The 15,247-nt window shown below is 40.0% G+C and overlaps 1 protein-coding gene across 1 annotated transcript in view; it reads right to left on the bottom strand.

Annotated features, from left to right (window-relative positions):
* The window catches only part of LOC122217279 (CUB and sushi domain-containing protein 1-like), a 634,007-nt gene extending 619,771 nt beyond the window's left edge, over nucleotides 1-14,236 (bottom strand). Inside the window, exons 1-2 of the mRNA XM_042934085.1 lie at nucleotides 14,215-14,236; nucleotides 13,559-13,775 (exon numbers count right to left, since the gene is read on the bottom strand). Coding sequence (XP_042790019.1) covers nucleotides 13,559-13,775; nucleotides 14,215-14,236 — 239 coding nt within the window. The remainder of the gene's footprint in view (nucleotides 1-13,558; nucleotides 13,776-14,214) is intronic.
* Nucleotides 14,237-15,247: the final 1,011 nt, after the last annotated feature.

Consider the following 15,247-nt stretch of genomic DNA (forward strand, 5'->3'; position numbering starts at 1 on the left):
TGGCATATCCATACAGTAGAATACTATTTGGCAATAAGAAGAATTCACTATTGTTACACAGGGAAAGATGGGTTTATCTTAAAAGTCACTATTTCAGAAAAAAAAAAGTTAGGCAAAAAAGAATACATAGCATATAATTCAATTTATATAAAATTCTAAAAATTGCAAACGAACCCAAGTGTCACGATAGATTAGTGGTTGCCTGGAAACCAAAGGCAGAAAGCAGGATGTATCACAAAAGGGCACAAGGACACTGCTGTGGGTAACAAACACACGTTCCCTTGACTGTGATGACAGTTTATGGTGCTGGGTGAGAACTTGAGTTTTACATTTTCAGTACGTACAACTCGTCCTTTATCACACTTCAAAAGAAGCGTGAAATATTAAAGGCTCTGTTTGTCAATCTAGTTTTCAAAATACTGTCCCCAGATTCTACCAGAAGAGGTCTAGAACACATCCGACATAACTTGGGCTAATTCAGGAAACCCAAATAGCAGGCTTGCAGCGAAACTTGGCAAGCCAACTACCTAATAATTACACGGACTTTCTTCATTCCAAGACATGGGCCACATAGAAATACACCACTAACCAAACCGTTATCATCGCAACATAAGGTACACATCACAGGAAAAGGCCAGCTCTGTCCTACCAGGCACCTCTGAGATTTTATCAAATCTCCCAGTTTTCAAACAGAAGTAACCGTACCCCAGCAAGTTGCAAGTTACTTTGGGGCCAGGTGTTTTGCTGACGCCTCCACTCATCACTTTGGAATTACCGACATATGGAATTAACAAGGCTGCAATTGTTAATTAACTTTCTAGGGCAGAGGTCACAAGCTGCCACTGCCCAAATGCGTTTCCTTGGGCCCGCACCGCGTTGGGTTTTTGTTGTGTGTTTTTTTTTTTTTTTTTTTAAATCAGAAACTAATGTGCATCAGGCGAACGGATGACCTGTGTGGGAGCCCATCCGATACAGCCATTGCTGTCATGTTTGGCGATGCTCAAAACCCGTCCACAGCTCTCCTCCTTGTCCGTCATCCTCCAGACCTGAGTTCGCCGCTGTCCAAACACCACTCGCTGCTGGGGCCACACCATCCTCACCTGCACAGCCCCCCCCAGTCCCCCAGGAGCTGAAAGACAGGGCAACCCAGATGTAGGACCACAGGGTGCTGGTGGGAGACTGGTCCACTGTGCACAGGCCCACACACCAGCTTTCCTGAGGCCTGTCCTCTATGACGGAGGCGACTGACCCACTCTAGACCTGCAGCTTTGCCACCGATGAACCGGCGTTCCCAGAACAACTTGGGGCTGTGGGAAAACCCGGCCCCTGCCTCTAGAAGCCGGGGGTTTGAAGGGGTCCACGGAGTCCCCTTGGGCTCCCCGTCCTGGACACTGCTCTCCAGAAAGAACTGGACTTCACCAGCTTAGTGCACTTCAGATACTACATGCAGAGAAAAAAACCCAAAACACAAAAAAACCGTGCATTCAAACACACACAAATACCGAACAAGCCCAGGCGTGCACCTGTATGTTGGGGCCGGCCGCGGCTCCAGTGTCTGCAAAGTGGCTGGAAACTGTCCCAGGAGACCGTCACTGTCTGTTTCTAGAGCCTTCTGCTGTCGGGTAGCCTCAGTGCATCACACTCCCTTTAGACTCAGCCCAAGACCCCATCCTGCACGCGGGGAGCTTACCTCTTCACCGGGGCCCCGCCAGCAGGAGCATCTCCGCTGTTTGAGCGCCGAGGGAACATGCATGGAGTGCGCCTTGGTGCCCGCTCCCCAGAAAGCAGACAGGGCCTGCACGGCACCCGGGTGGCCCCTGCTGAGGGAGCGGGGGGAGGGCGGACGGGATGTGCTAAAGCATCGGCACCTGCAGACCTGGTGCCTTGACGGCTCTTCCAGGGGAAGAGGAAGTGGCCTGGAGGGGTTCTCGGGGGTTCCACAGGGGGCCCGCACTGCACTTCACAGTGAGTGTCCCGTAATGAGGCGTCAGCTGGAAACTCCTGGGGATCGGTTGGAAGCTCCGGCCACAAGGTCCACGACTCTGCTTGGCAACTGTGGGCTGAAGGCCAGCAGCAGGTGCTGCGTCTACCTGGACCTTGATTCTCCCATCCACACAGTCTCCTTCGGGATCCTCCTACACCGGCTCCGCCTCACTAATTACCAGCCTCCGTCCGGCTCCAGCAGCCACGTGACTTGGTAACGCGGGTCTAGGGAGCGTGTGGCAATCAAGCCTCCAGGTCAAAATGACGCCCGCCATACCCTGTGCCATGAGTGCCCTTCCACCAGACGCACCCTTTTTAAAGTTGAAATGCCATCGTGGAAGACAATGGCAGTGGCTGTAAATTAACAACTCAGAATGAATGGGTTTATCCTCAACAGTCTTCATCCAAGTTGCTTGTTATTTACGCTACTGAGATCATAAGAAAATGGGACCCGAGACAGGGCTTTTGGAAAGAGACGGTGTCTTAGAGGTGGGTGTAAGCGAGGCTGCCACAGGGGAGAAGACAGCTGTGACGCCAACACACCAGGGAAAATGGGAGAAAGGAATCAGTTGTGGAAGGAAATAAGGAGCCTTAGCAACAGCACATTCCACCGAAAATCCACCCCATCTGTGTCCTAACCACTGCCTTCCAGGCGCCTCCAAGGGTGTTAATCTTCCTCTACCGTAGCTGTTTCCTCAACGCCCCTCAACCTTCTCAACCACATCCTTGTCTGGTTGGCAATGAGCTGACAGCTTTTCGAAAAATACTGCACTTCTGGCTGTGCTTTTTGAATGAAAATGCACACAAATGCCTGTTATTTAGGACACGTGGACATGAAGGAGCCACTAACACGCAGCCTGGAGAGTAACTCACCGGTTGATGGTCACCTCCTTCTAAAGATCCGCATTATTGTCTCCTAAACCGTGAACACATTTGTGATACCGAATGGGAAAGTCTCACACAGGCGGTGTGGTTTCAATGCAAAGCTTAAATGATCCTTTCAAAGTCCCTATGTGAGCCACATGCATTGTATTGGAAAGTAACTCTTCGACGACGCCTGAGGTGTTACTGAGCACAAGTATGAGTGAGATTCATCCTAGTAAATACTCTTAACTACGCCCCCGGTGTAAGCCTTGCTTTCTTTCCGCCTCCAGCGCCACTTTTCAAAGGTAGTATTTGCCTAACTCGACTAGATTTAAAAACAAACAAGCATTATATATACCAAGCATTTGCTTTTTTAGACATATCTAATCTCAAAAAATATTTTCTGATGCACGGGCACATAGAGTGTGAAAACCCTTAAAACGTAAGCAAGAAAACACTTTGATTAATGTGTCTGAATCCTTTTCGGGACAAGCTCGGTGTATCTTAGATGCGATGATCATGGACCTGTAAGAATTGATACTGTGATCAAAGAAAATGCCACGCAGGGTCGGTGGATAGCCCGGGAGAAATTGAGAAGCTGTCTGATTAAGGAAGACAGTTTTTGAAACTTTCAGGATGGCAAGGTTTTATTTATTTCAGTTTGTCTCCTCGGTCTGAAAGGCTACAGGCTGTTTGAAGCATTCACATGTAGGTTCCCCTGCTCCTTCCAAACCTCCCTCTCAGAGTGAATATACACCCTGTTGACTGGGGACTGTTTCCATGAAGCAGGGAGGCGGCCGTACGGATTGTGCTTTTATTTTAGTGGTTTCTAAAGGGAAAAGGAAACAAATGTTGATCACAAAGTATATGGCAGCAAGCAGTAGTCACACAAGAGTGGTGACCGGGCAGCTTGTGTGAGGGTTTCGTGTATGGTTTGGGGGCTTGGGAAACTGTGCTGAGAATAAACTGCACAGAGAAAATTGTCTGATCTGAAAGTGGTGGTAAGATGGGCCAAGGACACCGGGGCTCAGGGCGAGAAGCCAAGGGAATCCAATTCGGGTAGGCGACCTCAGGGGCGTAGGGAGGAGGGCAAGGCTCCAGATCCTTCTGAAGAAGTCGGCACTGAAGAAGTTTTACCCCCTATTCACGTAAAGAGCCTCCCCGAGCCTGCCTCAGCTTCCAGGACCACAACACCCCAGAGAAAAGACTGGAAGGCTTTATTCACTTATATGCACACACGTGGAAACTGTGAGCAGTTTTCTGAATTCTGTTTCAGTTAATGCTCTGGGTTCTATGAGGCCAACAAGGGGAGATATAAGCCAGAAATAAAAATGAAGTTTAAGAAAGAGGACCCTATTTTCTGCTCCTGGAAGCCATATTTGAAAGAATCATGTAAATTTAAAGGCTTTGGGCTGTAAATACACTTAATTGTTTAAACAATGTTTTCTTTATCACACTGTTGGCTGCCTACATGCAGAAATGTGTAAAAATGTCCAAATATCAAAATTCCTCTAGTTTTAACATTTCAAAAGTTTGAAACAAGGCTCCTTCGAAAATAAATATTTACCTTGTTGATTATTTTTAGTACGTCCAGATACAAAGGAATTCATACTTCTATGCAAAGGGAGAGTCATTGGGTTTATTATAGTAAAAGAAAGAATTGCTTCAGGTGCTAAGTAATTTCTTCTCCTTTTTTAAAAATGAATTTTGTGAATTCAAAGTGAATAGCTAACACATTTTTATAGTTTCCTCTCCTTTTTTAAAAATGAATTTTGTGAATTCAAAGTACATAACTAACACATTTTTATATATAGTTTCCTCTCCTTTTTTAAAAATGAATTTTGTGAATTCAAAGTACATAACTAACACATTTTTATATACAGCATTCATTCCTTTAAAAAATTATCCTCTAAACAACTAATACCTAATTTGAATTAAAGTGATTTTGTTTTGTCTGTCCCGGGGGGTTCGCGGCTGTAGAGGAAAGAATTATAAGTCAGTACTGGCTCTGCTATCCAAATATTTAAAACAACCAGAGGGGAGAAAAAGGAAATCTTAAAAGTCATTCAACTACTAATCTGGCCATCCACATTAAGCTCATTGAAAATCTGGGAAATTTGGAGAAATCTGATTATTCAATGCCCCTCATTGCTCATCAGTATGGATAGCTTCCCAGTAAGGGATTTTACCAAACTATTTTTGTAGACTCACTACCATGAAGAAGAGGTAAAGTCACTATCTTACTGACTTTTTGACATTTCATATTCCTTTTCCAAGAAACAGGGGCTAAAAAAAATAATAATTTTATTTCCTTTTGAGAGGGAATGTAAAAATGATTCTTGGCGAAATCTGATTATGCGTAATACCGTAGAAATCCCATTTCCTCGCTGACACAATCCTGCGAGTGACACCATCATTTCCGTTCAATCTAATTAGACCATCTGCCTGCTCCCCGTGCACAGCAGACAGTAAGTGTCTCTTGCTTGGTGACTCCTATTGTATCTCTTACGGCTTGGGTCCTTGAGTAGCAAAACAATGTAGAGAGATATAGGTACTTGCACAGATGTCGACGGTTATAGCTATAGACGGATTTTATAGACGGTGTCGTGCTCTACGCAAGAGTTTTTATCTGGGGCATTATTGACATTTGGTGACTAATAATTCTTTGTCCTGTGAGGCTGTCTTGTGCACTGTACGATATTTATCAGCATCTTTGTATTACACCTGCTACATTCCAGTAGTGCCTCGACCCAATTACAAGGAACAAAACTGTCTCTAGACATCGCAAAATGTCTCCTGGGGCATAAAGTCACTCCTAGTTGAGAAACACTGACAAAAACATGGATGAGAGAGACAGCACACTCTAGTGAGTGACAGAGAGATGGAGATAGCTAGAGATAGAACGAGATAGACTTAGGGACAGAGATAAACACTGAGATAGGTATAGACCCAGATGTGGATGTTTCTACCAGAATTCCAAAGACAAGGGGCACCTGGGTGGCTCAGTCGGTTAAGCAACGGACTCGATTTTGGCTCAGGTCAGGATCTCGGGGTTGGTGAGTTCGAGCCCTACATGGGGCTCAGCACTGACAGCACAGAGCCTGTTTGGGATTCTCTCTCTCTCTCTCTCTCTCTCTCTCTCCCTCTCTCTCTCTCTCTCTCTCTCTCTGCCCTTTCCCTGCTCCCTTGCTTGCTCTCTCTCTCAAAATAAATAAATAAACAATGACAAAAAGAATTCCAAAGACAGAAAACAGATACTCATGGAACAAAACAAAACAAAATAAAACATTCCTCCACTGAGGCCTGCCAGGGACACTCAGTAGGCACACTGTTTCAGGATTAAGGCAGCATTTTCTCTTGATTACAGTGACACTGGCTGGCAGAAAGCCCTCTGGGAGCCCTCGGGCTGAGTAGATGTCCTTGGTCTAGCTTCCCACAGCCCCTACTGAGATCACTACAATAGATTACACTTATATATCAGGAAGGTATTTCCGAGATCCCACCATCATCCGGAATTCTGTTGATGGTATTTGATGATGAATTATTACACACCATCTATTATAAGAGAATAAGATGTTAAGAGATATTGGACGTTTGTGACTGTATTTATTTTTAAATATAAAATATAGGAATCTCTTCATATCAGCCCATATATTAATTTTAATGGTATCTTATATTACATATATACTGTAATTTACTTAACCAGTCCCTGTGGAAAGATAGACAATCTTGATTTTTTTTAATATTATCAATATGCACTCATAAACTTTGCTTTCCATATATTTTGCCATATTTAGAGGTACGTTTGTAGAATAAGTTCATAGCATAGTCTTGCTGAGTGAATGTGTTTATAGTTTTTCAGTTTGTGAGAAATTTCAAAATTTATATCCAAAATAATTTCCCAAAACCCTGACTTATCAAAACGTGTACAGTTTTGCCATTGAGAATGGTGAGACATTATTTCACATTATTGTTTTAATTGGCTTAGGTATACTAGTTGCCTTCATATTTTTACGTTTGAACTTTTTGGTCATATTTTTACCAGATGTTTAATTAAATGATTTTATTTCCTGATGTTTCTGATAGTGTATCTTATCAATAAAGGAAATCGGCTCTTTGTCTTTCATAACTGTTGTGAATTCTTCTTCTCCATTTTACATTGGGCTTTTGGATTTTAAAGTTTAGGAAGTCAAATTCTCCAGTCATTTTTGTCACGGTTTCTAAATTATGTGTTCTGAAGAATTTCTTTTTAGTAGTATTGTTATTCTGTATGAGCGTTTAAATCAATGAGCCACGTTCTTTCTTTTCGTTTTTTTAATCAGGTAGTGAGGATAAGATTGTAGATTTTATAAAGCCATGTCTACTTTCAGGTTCCCATGACCAACACCACAAAATACCTCTTCAGAAAATGAAGCCCTATTGCAAATTATTTATTGGCCTTCTTGTCCATCTGTTCTCTTTCCGAGACTCGCAATGCTATTCCTTATGTCTGCATGTGTATAAGGAAATGTCATAGGAGTTGGGGGCATTTTGCCACACACACACACATATATTTTTCTGATGATCCAAAAGGCTTCTCTGATGATATTAATATGGTTTGCCACCTTCCAAATGGCCAGGATATTGAAACCAAGCATCAATTTTTGCTACTGCAGAAAAAGATCACCAGAGCTTAAAGAAGTAGTGATTGGAACTGAAATCAAGTACATGTTAAAACTTGCTTGTATTATTGCATTATTGCAAACATAACTCTGCCTATCTCCCTTAAGTGCATTATTAGTTTACCTCTGGGATTTCTCCTCACTAGCAATTTCATCTTTGTTAATAAACACAGGTCTTATGAATATATATATATATATATATATATATATATATATATATGTCATATATATAGCATAAAACATATACACACACTCTAGTTGGTCTCAACCAAAGCTACCTATTAAAATCAGCTGGGGGAATTACATATAGATATAGACATAGGGATATATAGATATACATCAGTGTTCAGACAATGTCACCCTTGAATCTCTGGTTTAATTGGCTTTCACTTTCATCTAGCCCACTGCAGACAACCAACTTAAAAAAAAAAAGAGAAAATCAACTCATCCTTACCCAATAAGCACCGGCCTTGCCTATGAGTTGCTAATTGAAAGCATATGTTGAAAAAGGAAATCTGGAAGATGTATCCGAAACAGTTATCTTTTATTTCCTCACCTAAAATATGTATGTAGAGGAGTGAACATTGTTGACAAATTCACACAATTATGGGACTGTGATAGGTTTATATGAGAACAGCAAATGCCACCACTGTCCCCCTCAGCTCCTCTGTGGTGTCCTCGCGAAGGTATGAGAACCTGTTTAATCAGACACCGAAGCATTGTTTGGGCTTCCGGAGTTTGATGGCCTGAGACATCACTGCTGTGCACTGGACTCTCCTACTGTGTTTTCATCTCAGCTACCAGGCCCTTCTCTTCGGAGCCCTCCCTCACCAGGTGCTGGTGTGGGCAGGCTGGCCATTCCTTCCAGTTCCTCCTGACCATGTGTCTGGCTGAATATGATAAGATGTCAAGATACACATCTGGTGTTAATAGGAGACTCTAGTCTCCATCGAATATTCTATACCCACTTTGCAGTAACTCTATTGGAGTCTTAATTGGGGCATGAGTCACCACCCAAACTAAAAATAGAATGATGCTTTGATTTTTATCTGACTATCGATCTGTGAATGGCTCCATAGGGACCTCATACCAGCAATGGGGGGCAGAAAGGCAGAATTTAGGCATTTCTAGATCTCTAGTCTAATATGATCTGAATATAAGTGGAACCCCTTCTTTGTGCTTAAAGTTCTCAAGTTCTAAAAACCACCAGATATAGTTAAGATTAGACAGGTTTCTTAGCTAATTTTAATGCAGTCAGACACATTATGACAGAGTAGGAAAAAATTGGAGAAAACTGATCTTTTAGCAATACTTATTCATGATTTCCTGATTTTAATGGCCCTATCATATTAATTCCTAACTTCTTTATCTTCAGTGCAGAAAATAAAGGATAATCTTGTATGTCACAGAAGGAGAGTCAAGATCACTGCCAAAGCTATTTTCTTGTATTCTACAATAATCCTGGAATAATATATTCTGATTTCCCACATATGCATGACACAGTTTCCCTCCATAGACTCACTTTTATTCATTTATTGAGGTTATAATAAGATTTCCATTCAAAGCTTGACATTATAATGTTATCACATTTGGAAATTGATGTCAACTTTGATTATTTTCTGATTTAGGGACAAATAAATGCTACGTCACCACTTCATATTTAGCGAGCACCCTCTCTCTTGGACAATTAACTCCAGCCCATCCAAAGGAGTTAGATAGAAGTCATGTGGGGTTACACGCACAGAGGACAGTGATGAGTGGCCCTGAATCAGGAGTATTTTTAATCAAAAGCACCCCATGAAGATTTGTTGACTATTTTCAAGGTAACATATCTATTATCATCAGAGAAGACACACTCACGACACATGTCTTGACCTCAGAGGACATATGTTCTGTTTGACACACCACAACAAAGAGATATGCATCCCCAACTAGAGGCAACTTCAGAGCTGGTATAATTTGAAAGGAGTATGTGCTTCAGGGTCTATGTCAGTGCCAAGTGCTAAAGGAGCTTAGAAAAAAAAAGTCTTTGGGAGGGTTCTTGCTTTTTAATTTGGGAAGCACAGGGAAAATTTTCTGAAATAAGTATAATATTAAATGGGTTTTTGAATGTACGACATCCTTTAGGTGAATAGAGAGAAGGATGAGGAAATAGAATGATAAACATATTCTCTTATAAGGTCAGAGCAAGGAAAAACCTATTCAACTAAATAAAGTACTCCCATCGTGCTGCAGACTGAATGTTTGTGACCCCTCTCCCAAATTCGTATGTTGAAATCCTAGCTTCCAATTTAATGGTATTTGAAGGTAAGGCCTTTGGGAGGTGATTAGAACATGAGAGGAGGCCTCATGAATAAGATTAATGACCTTATAAAAGGGACCGTAAAGAGCCACCCTGTTCCTTCTGTCATGTGAGGACACAGGAGAAAACGACCATCTACGAGCCAAGAAACCTGCCCTCATTAGGCATTAAATTTGCCAGCAACTTGATCTCGGACTGTCAGCCTCCAGAAGTATGAGGAATACATTTCTATCGTATTTGCGGGTGAGGAGGCATGAGCCAAGGGAAGTAATGTCATTGTATTGGTGTACTGGTCAACCAAAATGTCTCGGTCAATCTACAATAGAACAAGTGCCTTTATTGGAACAGTTTCTTGAGGATCAGCACAGGTAGTAGCTAATGAAGAGATGTTGCCCAATAAAAACCAAAGACTTTATGACTACTTGGTTGGACCTCTGTAGGGCTTTGAGAAGCAAGAGAGTGGGCAGAGTCTATAAAGCCCAGAGATTTAAAAAAATAGCAAAAATGTGACAGGTCTGTGACAGGTCATAAAAATCAGTGGTTTTAATTCCAGGCAATTCAAAGAGAAGATTTCTTTTTTTTTTTTTATTTTTTTAGTTTATTTATTTATTTAAGTAAAATCTACACTCAACGTGTGGCTCGAACTCATGAGCTAGAGAACAAAGAGTCGCATGCTCTTCCAACAGAGCCAGCCAGGTGCTCCTCAAAGAGAAGATTTCTATTTCCAATTTTGAATCAAATCTTTTCTCTTGTGCTGAAGAGAAGCCTTAATTTACCTGTCAATATCTATATGTTAAAATTGAATTTATTGATGGAGGGGCACATCATATGTGTTTGAACTATATATAAACAATCCAAGATGGTAACATGAACTATATGTTTTTTGTTTTCAAGAATATTTTTCTTTACACAGGGTAAATAATTTGGTTAGTCTTCACTATAGGTCAAATTGCAACATAAATATCAACAATCCTAACCCCCAAATGCTAAATTCTGTCACTGGGGGATTAAATGTAAATAGTGGAGTATTTGGAAACATTTTCTTTACAGTGGTTAAACAAAAGAAATCTCTTTATAGAAATTCTCAAGCTCCTTAATAAAACAATTATTAACTTTTTTGTGGGCACACATGCTGAGCGAATGAAAACAGTTTCTATGCAGCCATGAAGTGACAAGTGAGAGCAGGACAGCTCTAAGTAACAATGTGACGACACAGTGGGCCAGAGAGGACATCAGTCCTGTCACAGGAGATCCTTAGAATTCCAGGGATGCTTACAGTGTTGAGTGATGTATGCCTGAGAAACAGACAACTGCTCCAAAACCTAATGGGAAACACGTAGCAACAAGGAGACTGGAGTCTCCCTCACCTCATTAATTAGAATTCGATGCTATTTAAAACCACTTTGCCATCAACCGATGGTGAAATGTTGCAACCACCTCATGGGTTTGCCCTGACACTGTTCCTTTTCATAGTTCATGTCATTATTTATCCAAAATCTTTGATTTGAGTAAAGACTCATAGCAATTAGCAGTCAATGGAATTCTTTTTTTGATATGTTTTGCTCATTTGTGTAATGATACCTAGAATGACCACTTATGTCCCCCAAAGTGCTACCCTACCCCCATGGACTGTCCACACAAAGGCATTCTAAGTGTGAAGACTAAGTACAAGGAAGATTACACAATTTTATGGAAACATGAAACCATCTTCCACGCCTTAAAGACCAGAAACAGGACATATTTTTTCTCTGTCTCAAATGAAAAATTGTAGGTAACTGAGAAATTTATAGGAATCCAAGGAGTTCTTTCTTATCAGCTTTCTTGTCTAGTAAAAATACCCACGTGAGAAAAACAATGAGGATGCCAATCATGTAACTCACCAATATTTATAAAGCTCTTTGAGGCACTGATACCAATTTATATACTATTCACTGGAACCTCGACATAAAGTACAATGAGTTTAGTCGTCCCACCCTTAATATTTCCACTGCTGATCATGTTATAATCCTGAAGATGGTAGGAACGCTGTTGTCTAAACTTTGTAGTTAACATATAAGTGATCATAATGTTACCACGAGGACATAAATTGTTTAGAGACAGTGACTCAAATTAACATTCAGGCAGGTTTCATTTAGAATAAGATAGAATTGTAGGAATTATCATAAAATTATAAATTAAAATAATTATAAAAAATTATAAAATAAAAAAGGAAATGATATAAATTAAAATAAATGACTTTTAATTTATAAAGTAAAATAAAATGGGAAATAGAAGTATTGACAAAAGTATTTTTTAAGGGGACATACTAAGAATTTTTCTAATGGAATGAGAAATGAATACTTTTAACAAAGTCATATGACTTCATGGTTGAATAAATTGGATTCTCTTTTGTTTTTTTATAAGTCTTTGCAGTTTCTATTATAATTCTTTCTATTATTACAACATAACACTATTCTCTAGTATCATAATTTATTTGGAATAAAAAATAGTAAATAACTAATATTTAAAAGATCAGTAAGTGGGGAATCAATCTTGCATCAAACTACCAAGGATTGATACATAGATACTTTGCCAAACATCTAAAGCATAGGGCCATACATGTTAGGTGGGAGAAAGTTTACCTAATAATCCATAAAGAAGGTAACTGTGTGCACTATATGACAAAAAGGATAAATGGAAAAGAGTTTCTAAAAATAGACAATGGATATTATAAATGACCCAGAAAAACCAAAAGATGTTTTATATCTGAAAATGCATAAAGAAAGTGCAAAGAAAATATATCATTGTATATTTAATATATCAATTACATATACTCTAATATATCAATATATTAACTAGATGTACAATTTTCTATAGGACTTTTCTCAATCTACAAAATAAAAAAAATCAAATATGTGACTTGTGTGTATTTCTGTTGACATTAGCGACAATACCATTTCATTTATCTAACCAATACAACCTCTTCTGCCCACTGTCAATTTTTTACCTAACTTTATATATTCAGCAAACAGTCCCTAATTAGTATAGAATTTTAAAGCCGAGGGTAAAGACTTATTTGCCTTATTTAAGTATGTTCATCAGTTTACCTAAGAAATTCCACTTTCTTGAATGGGATGTTCCTGTTTCCTTTGACAAATTAAAAAAAAATGCATAAACTTGTACAGGTACAATGCTTTCCTTGCTGATAAATTTTTAAAAAATGTAACTTAAAATCATTCCAGAAAATATTTTTTTCTTTCTTGATGGTAAAAATCATAGATCAGAAGAGAAAACTAATGGAGAACAGAATGCATTATGATGGTGCAAACCAAAAATTCTCTCCAGAGTTCAACGTTCTTTCATGTTTTTACTCCGCCCACCTCCCAGACTTTTTAGTCAATGTATTCTCTGACAATATAAAAGTTCCTTTTGTTGTTCTCTGAGTTGTACTTATGCATTTCTCTTCATGCATTTTCTCTCAAATCTACAGTTGCTTAAAAATAATGGCGTATTGTCACTTTCCTTCAGTTACCTTGACAGCATTGTTTTGCAGATCTTCAACAATTTGATGTCTATAAATGAAGTCAATGATTGCTTTTAATAACAAGTTTTTAAGTATTAAAGAGTGCACAAATCTGCAGTCTACTTTTTCTTTATTGTAACTAAAATTTTCCGGTAATTAAGTTCACATAATTAATTCCAATTAAGTTTCAGACTCTAAGTCAAACAGTGCCACTTAAATCTATAATATAAAGAGCCAATACTTTACCTCACTTTCAAATTCCCTTGTTGGAGCTGGCCGTCGTAAACTGATAAAATATCAAAATCTTCTTCAAGAGCAAAGGTATGAAATGACAATTGTATCCGATTACGTTCTCCTGTGATAATGATCCACGTGCAGTTAGCGTAGTTTGGATAACCGTGTGGAAACCCTGGGCTCTCGATGGTGCCATTGGGACCCTGGACTAAGCCTCCACAGTTCTGACCTGGAAAAGAAAACACAGACACACACACACACAAAGAGTATATTAGTATATTACTGTGGACTATCTTTCCTCTGGGATTTAAAAAAAAAAATTTTCCAACCATTTTGACCAGTTTTTATAATGGCTTATTTTGCGGCTTATTTCATGCACAACTATTGAATGATAAGTTGTAGCAGTGTTGTCCAGTGTTAACAGTGGGCGGGGGTGGGGGGAAGGCAAAGAAGGAAAATATACAAATTTGGGAACTCATTAGAAATTTGGGGAAAAATTTTCTCTGTAATTTTAAATACATCTTCATCGGTATCAACCTACCATATTTGTGAAAGAAATTTGGTGCCAATTATCTGGGTAGTATTATGCTGAATGCTGAACACCCTGCCTATAAGTCCCTTGCTCAGAGAAACTAAATTGACGGGTCAAATAACCACTATAAAACTACACTCATCCACACATATTGGCATATTCCAATGACTGCAGTGTGAAGCAATATGAATAATTAGGGAAAACCACATTCAGTATTCAAACTATTGGTTCTCACCTAATGTGGCAAAGTCCCACAAAGTCAAAGAAAAACACAAAGCCACAGAAATCTTATCCAGTCCAAAATAAAAGGCGTACAACCAAAGAAATTAAGTTAGCAAAGGTTAAGGAGCCGCCCAAGGGAATCAGGGACCTCCCCTCTGTCAAAGGTTTCCTATTCCCATGGCCGGGGATGGGTATTCAGCAGATGGGGGTAAGAGGACAAGTGCATCTTCCAGTGATGGATGCCATTGAAGAAAATGGCTTCCCTGGGCACATCTGCAGGATATCCCACACTTTATTCCCCCTTCTTATTCTAATTTCCCTTAGATAGGTTGAATTGAATTAGGATTGCTCTCAGTATTCAAGTTTGACATTTGTGATGTTGTGATTTATAATAAGACATAAAGTAAGAAATAAATATATAGTTGGTCTTAGTCCCTTTGGCACAGAGCTCCTACAAACCTTGGAATGTCCTATGGGATGAAAGAAAAAAATATATATATATATATATGTCTTGTGTCATGTTAATGAGAGGATTTTTGGACAGCACCTAAGGATGGGGGCTGTTTCCAGGGGAAACCACCATGTGATCAGAAGGCCGAACTTCCAGTCCCACGTCCACCCATGGCCTCCGGGAGGGAGACAGGGCCTGGAGGTTCAATCAATTGCCAAGGGCCAACGACACCTACTAATCAATCAGACCTACACGATACAGTCTCCATAGAAACACAAAAAGAAGGAGTTCAGAGGCCTTCCAGGTTTGTGAGCATGTGGAGACCCTGGAAGATCCTGTGCTGTGCATCTCTGTATCCGGCTGTGGATTGGCATCGTCTAATTTCTTTGGCGCTAAACCAGCAACCTAGTGAGTGAACGGGTTTGCTGAGTTCTGCGAGCCCCGCTAGCAAATTAACGGAACCCAAGGGAGAGGTCGTGGGAACCTCTCATTTCCA

The sequence above is a fragment of the Panthera leo genome, chromosome B1 (genome assembly GCF_018350215.1).
Source record: "Panthera leo isolate Ple1 chromosome B1, P.leo_Ple1_pat1.1, whole genome shotgun sequence".
Lineage (NCBI taxonomy): Eukaryota > Metazoa > Chordata > Mammalia > Carnivora > Felidae > Panthera > Panthera leo.